Source organism: Tinamus guttatus, unplaced genomic scaffold, assembly GCF_059628265.1.
Source record: "Tinamus guttatus ecotype Peru unplaced genomic scaffold, ASM5962826v1 Tinamus_guttatus_pri_ptg000119l, whole genome shotgun sequence".
Taxonomy (NCBI): Eukaryota; Metazoa; Chordata; class Aves; order Tinamiformes; family Tinamidae; genus Tinamus; species Tinamus guttatus.
Window position 1 is genome coordinate 2,735,073 of NW_028288653.1, and position 16,634 is coordinate 2,751,706.

Genomic DNA, 16,634 nt, shown 5'->3' on the forward strand with positions numbered 1-16,634 from the left:
CCTGAAGGGCTGCCAGTGGAGACAGCTTGTCCTGGCCCAGCCCAGATGTTCCCTTTTTATCCCCTCTTTATTCTTTTTGCTTTCAGGAGAAAAGCATTGGAGGAACAAAACCTCGGTGGCTACCTGACTTTTTGACACTGAGCATTGACCAGTGTTGCTGCCTACAGCAGTGAAGGGACAACTTTCCTACTTTATACATAACACATTAATTTGCTAAACCTTCCCTTTTTTTTCTATCAGATTGCAGAGATATAAACAATAAACAAAATTATGAGAAATTCTTAAATAAAGGACATCATAGCAATACAAAGAAAGCTCCTCCCAGATTATCCAATTGCTCTTCTTTCCTTGACAGGATCATTCTTCTCTCTAGGTTTTCCTGTACCTTAAAACTAGCCTAGATTAATAAAAATATGTATATATATATAATAATAAAAAACTCATTCTGGGAACAGATGAATATGGGTAAACCTATAGCCCACTTTTACCAGTAGAAAGAATAAACATATGGAAAAGAGACAAAAATAACTTAAGTGCGTGCAACAAATGACTCTGGAAAAACTTGAGGCCGGCAATTATTTGTGTAGGAGTTTTGTTCAGAATTTGCCTAAAAGGCTACCAATTAGCAAATGCAATCATTATTTTAAAATATTTCAGGGAAAAAGGTCTATAACCTATCAGTTCATTGGTCATTCCACAGATGCATAAAAATCTCTTTCATACCTAAACTTGCAGATTTGCACACTTGTCACTACAGATGAGCCACTTTCTTTTATGTGGCAATGAAAGGCAAGCAACCGATATTTCAGATTTTCAAGCTGACATTACGTTACCCCATCCTCCCTGCCAAAAGAAGATATTCAAACCAGATCAGCACCGTGACTTATTTTACAGTAAGTCCCCAGAAGCGAGAAGGCGATGGTGACACGAGGGGAAGGGAAATTCGGGGAATTGCAAGTTTTCATGAATTTGCCCTGACAGCTGAGACATGAATAAAACGTGCTAAAATTTTTGTGGCTGTAACCTTAAGTGACTCTCACCCAAGAAGTTTATGGCAGGACAGGAGCTTAAAGCTGAGGAGAGAGCACTGCATCTACTTGAACATGTTTCTGAGTTCAGCAAGCTGAAGTCAAACTCTTAGCACGTCCTAAGTGGTGCTGGGCACTGGGAGGAGGGAAAGCAGGGATCATGGAAGGATTATTATGCCCATTTATCTCTAGATGACAGTGATATTGCTTTTTTTTTTTTTTCTTCAGGATAGAGAGCACTAAGACCATTTAAAGGAGAATTACGGTTAGGATAAAATCAGCAGAGACATTGTGAACAACACATGTCACATAGTCTAAAATAATCAGCAATGTTTTAAAGCCATCTTTTCAAGTTCTGAGTTTCCAAGCATGCAAATGAAGTCTGCAACTGCCCAGCTGATGCATCTGTAAAACATTTTTTTCAGTCTAGCCCCAAGGCACATCATCTATTCCTTTAAAAACATTGGAAAATCCTGGAGTTTAAAACTAATCCACAGCATCTGGCTGCAGCATGTAAATGCTCCAGCAGGCAGTTTGCTCTTAAAGGGGGTCTGGAACAGCTGCTGATGTATTTAGGAACTCTATTTCTCCTCAAAACTGTTGCTTGGCTAAATTTTTTCAGATGCTTACTAAATTTGATTACAAATAGGACACTGTTTCTAAAGGGTGAGAGAGCTACCAGCTCCAATCTAGTTATGAGCTACTCTGCTGAAAAGCTAGCTAGAAAAAGGGAATGTGTTATGTGAATGTGTTATTTAGTGAACTAAACAAGATATTTTGTGGTTGCTGAATTTAATGGCCTTTACCTGAAGATTCTATTAAAAAAATGCCCTAACATAGCGATGGGGATGCAGTCAATAAACGTGCAAGTGAAAATCAAGGAACAGTATCTAAGAAGCAGCAAATAAGAGCAAAGTAGTAGTCAGGACAAGCACAGCACTTGCTAACAAAGTGAAGTTTCACAGCAGAGGCAGCATACCAAGAAAGAGTTAGACCTTTTCTGTACTCGTTCGGTTCTGTTTGCACAGCTACTTTCTTTCCTCTTCCCACAGCGTCCTGACTTAACCGTGCTGCCGGTACATGACACAGTTTGGGCCACCATCTGCTGGAATTAATGCTAAATTAGTTCTGCAGGAAGCTTCTTCACTCCAAAGCCAAGTAGTTTACTGATGACAGGACTTTTTCTTCTGGTGACACTCATCCAAAGCACATAAAAGACAGAAAATTTACATTTCAGGTGATAAATTTAATGGCACATTAAATATGCCACTTTGAGCAGTTTTCAATTGCTACAGTCCAGGCACCAGCATCTCATCCAGCTACTCACCCCTAGCAGAGCTGATTCCCTGTACTCCTGACACAGCACTCAGCTAATTCGCAGGAACTTGGGTCATTCATAATATGTAAGCATACGAAATGAATTTCTTAGTTGCTAACCTTCACGCTTATTATAAAAAGTCCTTACACTTAGGAGATAATCCCTCAGGCGCAATGTGAGCAAACCCTCCAGATTTCTCCAAAATGTGAACTGTAAGAAAACCACAATCTGTCTCTTGCTCCTTTTATTCTATTTCATGTTTGTTTTTAACAAAGGGATGTCTAAAAATATATATATTGTTCTGAAAGACTTGTATACTGTAGGAAGATCTGTTCCTACCTACCATGTCTTCACAACGGGGATCTCAGCCATCACTTATCATGGGTTTATGGTTCTGTGGCAAATGTTATGTCTGATTATAATAAAAATGAACACGACCTGAATAATAAAAAGATAATTAAAAGATTTGATTAAATGTTTAACCCGAGTGTGTGGTTAGCTTGGATCACTGAGGAAAGCGGGAGAGAGTATTTGTTCTTTTCATGTAAAAGCTGGCCTCCTTCCTTGGTGTTGTTTAGAGCCAAATAACCTGCATCACTTTTTTTCCCCTTATTGCACTATATTTAAAGTGCACATTTAAAGATTTGGCCTGTTCTTCCCTCTTGATTAGACTGAACTACCACTTACTCTGCAATTCATATTGTCAGCCTACCAAATAGATCAGAAAAATGAACTATACAATCCACAGTAACTTATTGTCTCCTATGTTTGGACATCTGTCATCAGCTATAAGCAAAGCCATTTCTCCTGCACCGAGAAATACCAAGCAAATCTCTGAAAGACATTTGTGGAAGGCTAAATACCTCTGGGGCATTGCTGAACGGAAGTTAAATATGGGCCGAATCAGACTTTATCTCTGAGTTCTACAGACTTCTCTCCTATAAATATTTGCACCTGGCTCTCCCAGGTGGAGACGGGGAGATAGGACAGTTATTGGCTTTCTGTTCTGTGTTACAGCTCTGTGCCAAACTACAATTATATCCTGTCATTAGAGTTTTCAGAAATCCAGAGTCTATATGGGTAAAAGAAAAAATATAGAATTCAGTAAAACACACTTCAGAGTGGATGAAATAAATAGCTGTTGCTTGCATTAAATAAGAATAAAAACATTAATACAAATTTTAAAAAGTATTTTTGAGCTTGATTTAACTAATGCCTGCAAATTTTGCCTGCAGTTTCCACTTAACAATAAAAAAGCCTCAGTCTTGAACATATGTGGCTGTCTAATCTCTCATCTATTATACAGGCCTACAGTCATTTGTCTAGATAAAGTTACATGTGATTTCTGTCTTGGATAAATGATGCTGTAAATTAACTACCATAAAACATAATAGAATTGCATGGCTTTATACAAATAAAATACAAAGAATTGTAATCCATTCTGGATGATAAACAGAGTTAGTAGGGAGTTTAAGTATACTTTGGGGCATTGTAAAGGCTCACTTTACTATTAAATGTTGAGACTGGATGGGATGCTATAATAAGGCATTCAGTTAACGTAAAATGTTTAAAGTTTCTGTGTTTAAAGAGTGGGCAGATCAATATTTTTTTATAATTGTTAACAACAATACTTAGTTTAACCAGCAGGAGCTTTATCTAAAAAAAAAAAAAAAAAAAAAAAAAGAGTGGCAATACTCACAATAGGAGTTATATGGCTAAACAATAGTTAGTTGGTTATTTACAGTGACAAAGACTCTGTAATTACTGATGGAGTCAAATTAAGCAATGCCATTAATTAATAACATGCTACAATGAACAAGCATCTTAGTCCTTCAGAATTTGGATCAAGCTAAATTGCTTTTGGAGAAGCAATGAATTCAATTTGCTGAGTTACATCCACAATCTGAAGCATGTTCTTATATTCGCCTGCCATGCACAGTGTATGCCATCACTTTGCATAATGATCTTCTCAAGGATAGAAAAAAATCCCTGTATTTTGAGATCAACAGCTTGTCCTTTCTACTCTGTCACCCTCGCAGCCTGAGCAGCTCCTGTGCAAAAACGCCTGGATTCTTTTCCACCCAGATTTGATTCGACTATTTCCTCTGAGCTCTTTCCTCCTTCTTTATTTTTTTGTTTTTTATTTTTTAATCTCCTCAGCTACCAATGATGATCCATAACAACACAGATATTATTTTAACATTATGGTGTTAAAATGTATGTATTAAAATCTTTATGACTACAACTCATGTTCATAAAGCCCCTATGAATCCATACTTATGGCTCGAAGATCACTGTGCTAGTCACATACAAAAACAAACCTGATGATAAAATCTGGACATAACCACACATAAATCTCCCATGGCAGCAGGAACCCATCCAACAAATGGTGCACAGTCATAGTATGAAGATCTGCATGTCGGAAAATGAGTTTTATTACAATTATAGGCATGTGGCTATGGCATGCTTTTACCCCTTGACAGTAAATACTACATAACTTGATGCTAAAAGAAAAAAAAAAAGATTATTAAGATATTGAGAGCATAGAAAGGTATATGCAGCTGCTGAACACACTCCCCTCCATCTGAGTACCAACCTCACCTGTCCACCTTTATATTCTTTGTCCACCTGCCATTTCATTTTCCATCAGCAGGAATTTCCCCCCACAAGATGTCAGGAACCACCTCTCACCACTCTATTTAGCTGAAGAAAAGCATCTACAAGTACATTCTGCAAGAAAACTGCTTTAATCCTTGAAAGCAAAATATAGCTTTTCCTCCCTAAATGTTTACTTTCTTATTACGGCTTTGAAATACATAAAGAGATGCCTTCTACGATCTTAAACTTTGACTGATACATTTGTAGGAATTCCATTTCTTTAGCTCCATGCCACAATAGCTGGAGAAAAGATTAGGCACTAGTGGGGTTTGGAGTCCTGGAGAGCATAAGGCATCAGGGCACGGTTCTGGCTGGCAAAGCAGCCCCTGAGCAGCATCCTTAGAGTGACAAGTGACTCCTCTGTTGCCAACACTCAGCCCTCAGCAGTGACTGCTGGAATCCTCCCAACAAGGCCAGCTCCAAGCAGACCCAGCTGCTAAAAGAGAAAAGAAGGGAGAATAGAGGCAAAAAGACCAAAACAAATCTATTATGTCAGCAACACATAATTTTGATTAAGTTGGGGATTAACTTTGCCCTGGACTTCAGAAAATTAAGGCTTCTAATGGAAAAACATGCCATCTTATACATGAAATGGCAAGCGAATTTCCCGCTGTCGGACCTTTCTCCATGTAGATGCTTGCAAAATCCTCCCAGGGCAAGTATGCTGTGGCCTGGCTGCACAGCCCAGATATCACATCAAACTTTCAGCTCTCAACTACTGTGCCTGGAAACCTCCTAAGAGTAATTATGATAATAATAATAATTATTAAAAAAAGCCATATGATAGTAGGACACCTCTTGGTCTCTGCTGGACACCTAAAATTAGTCACCAGAGCTGCACCTTTTTCACAGACTCACCACTAAGGCTGATAAAAATTAATGCTCAGGCTTCCCCAGGACCAGTCAGGACCATGGTGTAGTGCAAAACTGCCCACGACAGCTTCAGCTATGAGCATTTCTTTTTAGACTGGGGATATGTGGCAGCCCAAGTGCATTAGCTGAAATGTTTTAGAATTATTTTTATCTTCCTTACCAAGCTAAAAAAAATCACCATCCAAAAGTACGTTTTGGCTTGGTGATTTTACCTGTATGCTATCCAAAGTTGCAGGAGAAAAGGGACACAGAACATCCAGGATGTAGGATCAAACACTACTTCAGCTGAAAGGAATTAGTTTCACCCATTCTGTAGTAAATATATACAAATCTACAGCTCTTACCACTTCAGGAAAGGCCATCGCTATTCAAGGTTGCTGTGGGCTAGAGCACTTTTCGTCATTAAAAGCATGTCTATATCACCTTCAACTCTCACCTATCATTTAACTCTTCCCACTCACCTGCTACTTCTGACCTCCTCAAATTTGCTCCCAGGATTTTGATCCAAAACGTAAGCACTACAGTAGTGACATCTTCTAATGGATCTTATCTCCTCACCCAGGATAGAAGTTTATTCTCTAGCCTCCTATCGACAAAGTGATCCCACCCACAGCAGGCTTCGCAATGCCAGTGGCTACTCAGTTTGCATCTCCTATTTCAAGAGTAGTTTTTTCCCTTGTTCCTTGAGCACAAGCTTGTAGCTCCGTGCAGAAATTAGGTGCCTAGACTTGTCCACAGCTAGCTAGAAATTGCCAACACACAACACCTGTGGGAGCAGGGCTCACTTGTTCCATTTCTCCTTACCTCAGATTTGACAACCATAAAGCCAGGACAAGGATAACAATCCCCATTGTGAAAACACTTCAGGCTTGCTCGTGCAAAATACTAGAAGGGAGTCACATTTCGTTTGTTATTGTTGTTGTCAACATGAAGTCCTGCCACCTCCATGAACTCCATACAGATAAATACGTACGTTTACAGAGCGTGAATGACTGGGATGTTAGCTGAGTTTTCCTGTGCCTCATAATATCAATGACTCTTTCCCTACTGCAGCGTCATATACTCAATTGTGATTCGAACGATCTGGATGAAGAGCAAAGCTCAGGCTGTCATCATATCCAGCTGCCCTGGTGAGTCTCAGCATGCACGTGGTCACCAGCCATGAATCCAATGGGGACTGTCCCACCAAATCTGGGAACAGCTAAATATATGATGTTGCATTGGCCTCGCTGCAGTGTGAAGAGGTTTTCTATAACTGTTCCTTTATGGTACTTTTCTAACATGTTTATTTTCATCCCTTTGACACTAAATCCCCTTTTGAAAATATTTGCAAGAAAAGAATTGAAAGATAAAAACCGTTACTCTGCTCAAAATATTTGCCCAGTTCTAGAAACAGAAATTTCAGTAGATGTTTAGTAAGCATTTAGATAATTTTGCTTCTTTTACAGGCCCTTGCAATTGTGGATTTTGGTCAAGACAGCAAATTCCTGAATGCTAAACAAACAAACAAACAAACAAATAAATAAAGCAAAATATCCATCCTAAGACCATAAACTTCTTTGAACTTTTATGAACTAAAGGATCTGAACACAGACCACTAACAAGTTCAAGATCCTCATTTGACAGCTGTCTCTCCTATCCTTACTCATGCAAAAAGGTGCTCTGAAATCACAGATTGACATTACAGACAATAGAGTTGTAACAGTTACTCATATGCACCATATTAACTAACCTTGTCCCATGTTCCTGAACATTTGAAGCTGCAAAGAAGAGTATGTTTCTTTATACTAATGCATTTTACTTTAAGAGGACAGTGCACACAACAAAGTACTTTACCTAAGTAAGTGATGAGTGATAACACATCAAACTGTGATGATTCTGTGGCTGGTTAGTGCCTTTAGTAGGATGTGCCTTTAGTAGGATGTATTCTACAGGAGAAAGCAACCTGACATGATGCTGTACTTCCTCAAGTATCCATGCATCATAACCAGATATATAGCTGACATATAATCTGTCAATTATAATCTTGCAAAAATCTACTCCTCCATGCTTGAGCAGGACTAACTTCTAACTATCCTGCCTTTATGACACAAACAGTATCAAGAAGGCTTGAAAAAAATATCAGTCTTCTCACCCAAGTGGTGTATTCTAGTCTGTGAGCCATGAAGTAATTTCCAGGAATATGAAGAATGGACTATTTTCAAGCTTTTAGATGAGGTGTTTCACTCACAAAAGGCTCACCTTAACCTTATTTATATTTTCTTCTCACGTATCACACGGCCTTGATGTGCTGTTTATATAAGAGGTGCAAAAATTACGTACACAGAGTTATTTCTGATGATATTCATCAAAATTCCAGTTTTAATTTAGGATTACAGGAGTTGAGATGTTTTGATAAATATGACCTTCTTGCATATTTACTACGGTGAACCTAATTATTCTAACACAGCAATATGAACAGAATATTGACATTAATCGTGAACTCAAGCATATTATTACAATCACACTAGTACTGTTATTCAAGTACAGAACTTGATTCTCAGAAACATTAATGCGACTTCAAAGGAAATGAGATCAACCATCCTTGGTGTGAGACAGAATAGCATTTTCTTCTCAACTCAATACACACTTCATTTCTGAAAGGCTAGTCCAACAGCATTTCTTATTTCATTACTGAGCCAACATGAAGAGTAAAATGCTCGATCGATTATCTAAAGCATCAAAAAGTGTAAAAGGTTAAAGGAATGGAGCATGAAGCTTTTAAAATCTTTTTAATTGAGATGCATTTAAAGTGAACAGGTAGTCTGTTTGGCCAGGTTATTGCTTACGTTTCCATCACTAGAGTTGTCAGTTCCTTTATCAAAATGTTCTTAGAACCCCCCTGTGGTAACATATTGGTAGCTGTGCTCGTCAGCTCATCATTTTAATAGGTGAACTGATATTGCTGGGCACAGAAGCACTGTTTGTGTTGGCTGTGCACCCAAGTGCCGAGGATCGCAATGCCCCAAGGCTGCAGGAAGACTTGCTTTGCTTCCCTTGCCACTTCTGAGTTTGGATGGCTCAGCTTTGTGAGCATCCAACCTGAGAGGACTCACAGGCATCTGCAATTTGGAAAGCACCGAGCCCCCGACTGCCGTGAGCCACATGCCACTGTCCTCACCATAGCACTGACGGACGTCTGCACCACCCCAACTCCTTCACCAGGTGAACTGTTCTTTCCCCAGGTGGCCAAATCTCTGCCGGCTACACCAACCGTGGCTTCATATCCAAGGCGAAAGTGAAGGCAATCAAGTACAGCATCGTCATCATTCTTGGTGAGTGAAAATCCCCACAGCTGGTGGCCGTGGGGATGCTGGATGCAGGCCACTAGCCTTCCTTCGCTCCCTCCAGCATCGGTGGAGAGGGCAAAGTGCAAGGCATGACTTGGAGGAGACACTTTATTCAGACCTCTGACTTGCCTCCTGTCCCACTCTCCCTGCTGCCTGATAGGCTCCTAATTCAGGCATCTGACACATCGCAGTGGAAGTGATATGCACAGCCCATCGTATGCGTGGAAGAGAATAAAGGAGCAGGCACTCCTAAAAAAGGAACAAAGGAGGGGGCTGTCTCCTTGTAACCCAGTCTGACGAAAGACTTTGCAACTGCAAAGCCTTTTACATCTAGAGAATACATATACAGATATATATGGCGTATTAGCAGCTAGGGCAGCAAAATGGAAAGGAAAGGGAGAAGGGGGATGCAGAGCCGTTGTGTTTGATGCTGCTTGCCTTGGTGAGAAGCAGGAGCTCTCCTTTCCGAACAGGGCAGCAGATGACTCAGTGCAGGTCTCCTGTCTCCCAGGGAGATGACATTATCCTGATGGAATTAGGAGGCTGACATTATGCCTCGATAAATAAAGGCAGCATCATGCAGGGCTCATGATGATCTACCAGAGACACGCAGGAAGGCAACGAAAGTGACTTACTCCCTGGGGCTGCCAGCCGTTGCCTACTATTAAAAAACAGTTTCCCGTTCTGCACAGAACTCAGATTGATTTTGTGATAATAGCTGCTAGTGAGGTGCTTGGGTCCCTGTTTAGCAGCACGAGAGCCACCAGCATAGTTCCTGCTTCTCAGAAGACAGAGCACACATCAGAACTTCCCCATGCAGCAGTCATAGCAAGCTCGTGTCACGAGTGATTACTACCACCATGCCATCAGATGTCAAAAGCTCAGTTGGATACTGAGCACTTGAGAGGTCCTTGAGCGTTATTAGGCACTCCATACCTCCTGGCATGTAAACAGATTATGGTACCTATCATTCTTAGGTAGTTTAGCTCTTCCTTGCACGTTCAGTGAGCATTCAGTTAACTGCCAGCTCAGAATTGTTGTGTAAGGTAACAAGAAACAAAACGTGGGGTCATTCTGCTGTCCCATCTGTATCCCAGAGAGATCGCATGCTTGATTCTAAAGGTGACCTGCAACTCCTGAGCTTACTGGTTAGGTGAGATGGGCTTATAGCTCTCCATCCCAGAGCTTCTATGTAAATAACAGCCTTTGTGAAAGGAAACAACAGAAACACTCATGAGTCATAAATTCATTCCCTGTGCCTACAGACAAAGGTGGCCTCTTCAGTACCTGCCACCTCCAAACAAAAGCAGGGGTTATGAACAGCTCAGTCCTCTTTTCCCATACCCAAATTCATTTCTCAAGCTACAGTACAGCAATTAGAGCACCTTCCTGCATGCTCAGTCTATACACTGCCTGCAACCAGCATGCAAAGTTTCAAAGTCATCTGGCTGCAGTTTGGTGTGAAGGAGTGTGGTTTCTTGCTCTCCGGTGCTTCAGAGCATCTTCTTAATAGGTCGCTGCGATAGGCAGCGCTGCCGCAGAGCAGCACTTTGGTGCTGCGCACATCTAGGTTGGCTCTTCACTCAGGGGACCATTAAAAGAGCTCTTTGCTATAACTGATGATGCTTTAACTGGCTACCTATTTACCCTTTATGAGTTTATGAGTTGTGCAGTGCTCAGAAGTGTCTCGATACGCCTAGAGGGAGCACTTTAAATGCTTAAAGGAGAACACATAATATATTTTATGGGCATTAAAATAAAAATAAAGACAAATAAAAAAACATATTCTAATAACTATTCCCTTAAACAAGACCTTGACTAGGGAGAGATATTTCTTGCGTGAGCAAATATATATGTGTAATGACAGTCGTGCGTGTGTGTGGTGATTACCTCCCTAAATTGCTACAGTAGCTAACATCAAGCTTTTCCCATGGCTCCCTTATTCTCTCTATTGCAGCCTTTGTTCTCTGTTGGAGCCCCTATTTTCTCTTCGATATTCTGGACAACTTCAACATACTTCCCGAGACCAAGGAACGCTTCTATGCCTCTGTGATCATCCAGAACCTGCCGGCCTTAAACAGCGCCATCAATCCCCTCATATACTGCATCTTCAGCAACCGGCTCTGCCCTCCGTTCGAGTACTGCTCCCTTACTCTTGCTGCTATTCTCCTCTAAGAAGGGATAGGAAGGGGGAGGTGGTGAGGAGGCACATAAATACAATTGCTATATAGCTCTTATATCAACTATTTACCCTTTGTTTTTTGGCATGTCTTAATTCGGACTTTTCTTATTTTCCTTAGGGAAAGAAGGACAAGAAGGCTAGAGGGAACTTTCAGAGACAGAAGCGAAGCAGGGCAGGAGATGCAGATCCTATCCAAACCAGAGTACATCTAGCGTGGGTCCCCTCTGCATGCTGTCCCCAAGGTCACGCTGGGACCAGTGACCCAGTGATGAGCAGAGCGGCGCCTCCTCCCAAGCCCGGCATGGGTGAGCACCGTGCGGCACCGATGGGCAAGAGCGGCCTCCTCCTTGCTCTGCAGCACGAGTGCTTTGGTGGCACTGCAGCTTCGGCCATGGCACACCTGCGTAGCTCAGCACCAGGGGTTTGCATGCATTGCTTTTTTGGTAACTCCTTTGGCTCCTGGTTTCAAACAGGCTGTAAAACGCACGTAGGCCAAACACCAGCGTAAACAGAGCCTCGTCAGAATCTGCCCTCTGTTTTAAAGGGGTCTCTCAAAGCCATCTACTACTCTGCAGAGCTCAAGTACCTGGTAAGAAGGATTTAAGAGTCATTATAGAGGGAGAGCCCAAGTTAAAAGGAAAACACTGGCACTTTTCCCAACCCACCACCATGGCTCAATGATCTTCTCTTGTTTTCACACACCACCACCTACACCACTATGCTCAGAGAAAAGGGGAATAAAGGGCTGGATTACCACCTTGCACAGCTCCCACTTGTCCCGCTTTGCAGCCCACGCCAGTTCCTCCTTCCTTGCAGGATGTCCCTCCCACCTCACCTTGGTGCATCTGTAGCACCACATCTTCCCTGCAGCACTTCCCTTTGACACCCCAGGAATTACTTTTCTCTAGGCTACTAGAGCTGTTTGTCAACTCCTACCAAGCCCCGTGGTACACAAACTCCCAGAGCACAAAGATCTCAGCAACCTTTTTGAGGATCCTGCACTCGTGCTGGTCAAGGAGAGCTGCCCATCACCCTGGCCATGCAGGGCAGCATTGCCCGCACCTGGGCCGTTCCTGCCATTCTCCAGCTCCTCCCTGTCATTTGGGGCTCAGGTTTTGACCAGTCAATGCACATGAAAAGCACGTGCGTGCACATGCACACACACACACACACACACACACAGTTTGCATTTGCAAGGTGCTTCGCTCACTTATAGAGAGACTTAATTCCCTGCTTGAGCCTGTGCACCACTAATGCTTTTTCCATAAGTGCTGCTGTCCCCATACTTCCCAAGGGAATTAAAGCTGCTGTTTTGGCCAGAAATCATTATTTTATTTTCTTACATCTCACATAATAAAAAATCCGTGTCACTATAATCATGGTTGCAAATGACAGGTCTTCAGAGAACCTAAAAGGTGGAGAAAGGCTTCTGTGAAATTGCAAAATTTAGATTGTATTTATGAGAATTTTTTTTTTAATGCTCCACTCTTGTATACTCATTCTTAGGGCCCACAGAGCACAGGTCACTGGGCTGAGAGTCTGGTGCCCCAGCCAGCTGGGTGTTCTCTTCACTGTGCTCGTAGGGACTCCTCTTGCCACAGTGAGATGAACTCACGCAGGTTTAGCATGTGGGTAAATTATATTGATTTCAATGTTTACTTGCAAGTTAAATTGTTTGCATGATAATATACTCTAACCAGCTATATTACACTCTGCATTATAATAGATCTTCGGATATTTAATATGTTCTGCTCTATTCTCGTTACAAGCTTTGCATTATTACACAGGCAGAATCTGTTTAAGACGGGTTTTCTATATTATTATCCTTTACAGCGAGTTTGTTCCCTGCAAAACAAAAACTGAATAAAATGTATTTAGTTATCTATATTACAATAATCTTTCTTTCTAAATAAGAGAGAGAGAAGATTATGGGGCTTTATGTTCTCTGGAAAATCAGTAAGCTTTCTCTTCCTATTATTGTTATATATAAATTTTGGTACAAAATTAATTAAAACTATGAATCTACAACACGCTTCACAACTGCCACACTGGATAAACTGCATGTAAGCACTAGAAGACTGTGTTTTTCCTTGCTGGCATCTTATCACTTTCCCAGCAGCAGACTTCTTGGTTTAGGCCTCATACTTTTTCATCTGATACAAATACATTGACTACCCATTTTTAAACAGTTAATGGAGTTCATAGGCTTAATATCTAAAAAAAAAAAAAAATCACATAATACTTTTAAGCAGCACCTTGACTGGCAAACTTAACATGGCCTCAACCTCACTAAAGCTCACACACATCATTCAGCTGGGTCAGCACATATATTAAAATTAAATTGTAAATTAAGCATACACATGATGACTGTAATCTTAAATGAAGCTCTTACCACTTTCAGAGAAACGGTCATTTTGTTTCAATCATTATTTTACTATGTACTATATCATTTTCCTGTTATTTATATTTTTCCTGAGGCCCTGATTGGGATGCTCTTCTTCATAAGGGGAACTTTCACTTTAAATGGTGCCACATCACTTGTGTATTTAACTGCTTGGAAGGGATTTGGGCACATTAGTTTATCATGTTTTCTTCCCCTTCTTACTGTGTGAGAGATGGGACTTGACTAGGTTCTTATGTTCTCCGATATTTTCATTGTATTCTAGAGTGCACTAAGTATAGAAAGGGAGACTAAGCTGCCAAAAACCTCTCCCACGGGAGAGGCAGTAAACATCAATCTCAGGATCTGAATGCCAAGACAGACTATGAACATGATAAACAGGGGGCACCTAAGGGCCTGGCCTGTGTTAGCCCCCAGTAGTAAGCATCACTTCTCATCAGTTATGGCATTCCAAGATGTATCTGTCCTTCTAACATTCCTCCAGCCACCATAACTGCTTGTATGCTGCCTGTTTGGACATAAGGTTCATATGCCTGGTCATACATGAAACATCAAATACTCTGTAGACACCAAATACTCTGTAGAAGAGAGGTGTTATAACTCCCAGTCACATTAAACAGCACAATTTTATGATACTTTTCAAAGTAATACACATTAATTCAAGAGGACAGAAAGTGTGTGCTTTCTGTGACAGGTGCCAATAAAATCTGAATGGAAAAGCTATTTTAACTTGCTCTTGCACATTTTCAGATATAATTAAAAATCCAGTTCTCTTAGTCAGATTTCCATCTGTTACTAAAAGTGCCAGGTTGGTTTTGCCATTGAAACTATATTTCCATTTTTATTTTTTACTTTGAAAATAATGAAGGACAATGAAATTAAGTATTCAAACCCTTGAGTAGGTATACTCTAGTGATTTTGTTATTATATTCAATACTATAACCATGGAAGAAAAACAGACTCGCAGCCTCTTTGGAGGCATTTTGCATCCTCCCGCATGCTGCAGATCAGAGCTTAGAGGTGCAGGTATTATCAGTCAAGAAATATAGCAGCTAGTGCAGCTAACCATGCAATGCACAGCGCACACTTCAGTGTGCCAATGGCCCAGTCTTCTGTAGTCATTTACTGGCTTGATCCTACATGCATCCCACAACCAGGGGTAGCTTCTCATCTCAACATGGCGTTGACTGGCTAGGGGAGGCACCCAGGGTCGTAATCCCTGCATACCTGTGCTTTTAGTGGTGTTTTTGGGGTGACCCCGAAGACCGACTTTTCCCTTTGCTCTGTTGTCATTTAGCAGCAGAGCGTTTCGTTTTAATGAGGCAAGTATTGCAAGTAGCAAACCTGTCCTGTAGCAGGCTCTAAGAAGGCTGCATAAACAGGGAAAGCATAAGAAAATCTAGTACTTAGCTTAACTCCTTGTATTGGAAAAAAAGAGCAATTTAAGATTATTAAGATTTCTTATATTATTTGCTTGCCGTTACAAGACCAAATTGGAAAAAAAAGCAGGATCCTACCGAGAGCATAGGAACAAGTGACTTGAAAAAAAGAACATTTTCAAAGGCACTTTGGCAGAGAATTTCACAATAGAAGAGAGCTTTAGGGTAGTACCAATCTGAAATACCTAAGAAAAGCTTCTTGGAGCTCCTATTTTTGGCAATATGCCCCAAATTATGAGCCCTTTTAGAAAGTACTGCCTGCGCCATTTGTACAGAAGTGTTTTGCACAAGAACTTGAAGAATTCAACTGCCTGCTGCTTGCACATTCCCCATCGTAGCCTGCATGTAATCCTCATGCAATTATCAAGTATTTGATAATCAGTATGATAACTTGATTAATTATCAAGAATCTTGAGGTACTATTTGATGAGAAGAGAAAAATTACCAAAGAATGTTACAGAAAGCACAGCAAAAAATGTACATACACATCACTGGTACAGGAGCCTTTGCTCAAGTGAAGAATCACTCCACTGATAATGAACTACCAAAAAAGTTGCCTCTATCTTCGAAAGAAGAAACTACAGCTTATAGGAGCTGAGAACGTAGTTTATTCATGAACCATTTGAAACATGATTGATTTGGGGAGTAAGTGCAATTTTTAGTGCAAGGTAAAATATGTTTCACTTTCTATAGCAAACTGTAATTTATTTTACACAGCATTCAATTTAGATAAGCATTATAGCTGAATGGTTCATCAGATAATCTTTTGTCATGTTTAGATGGCAGCTCATTCCAAGTACTCATAAAATAAGGGGGTAGAGGGTTACGCACACAAACACAGACATAAATTGACAAATAGACATTGTTGATTGCTTGTACTGAGGTGGGTAGAGTGGTACATAATTAGAAGCTTAACTGTTAATTTAGACTGAAGTGAGGCAAATTAAGATGGGCTAAAATTCAACAAATTTAATCAAGTCAGTAAAAATGAATACAGACTGAGCATCACATAGAAAGAACTGGATAATCTTCAGAATTGAAATAGCAGAAATGTGATGAAAGATACCATACTGTGTGCTAATATTTAATTCCATCAATTACAAAAAATATGTTGTAAACTGAGAGCTCATCAGTTGGAAATGTCTGAGGAGGAGAAAGATTTGAGTGTGTTCACGGATCGGATGATGCCTGGTTATTGACAGTACAGTGAAGCGGGGGGTGATGGGGAGCTAATATGATCCCAATACATGTTTATATGTATCCATCTATATCAGAAGAGCTAAGACCATGTTACTGTCGTTGTGAACCCCTGTAGAGACCACTCTGCACAATGCAAGTGGAAAAGAGAAGGAAAAAAGAAAGAGAAAGACCTGAGAATTTGGTTTGTTGGGATTAGTATAATGAGA

General features: G+C 40.7%; 1 protein-coding gene across 1 annotated transcript in view; it reads left to right on the forward strand.

Annotated features, from left to right (window-relative positions):
• NPSR1 (neuropeptide S receptor 1) overlaps positions 1 to 11,604 on the forward strand; it is a 56,425-nt gene extending 44,821 nt beyond the window's left edge. The window contains 4 exon segments of the mRNA XM_088521349.1: positions 6,931 to 7,007; positions 9,102 to 9,191; positions 11,164 to 11,344; positions 11,507 to 11,604. Coding sequence (XP_088377475.1) covers positions 6,931 to 7,007; positions 9,102 to 9,191; positions 11,164 to 11,344; positions 11,507 to 11,600 — 442 coding nt within the window. The 3' untranslated portion in view covers positions 11,601 to 11,604.
• Positions 11,605 to 16,634: the final 5,030 nt, after the last annotated feature.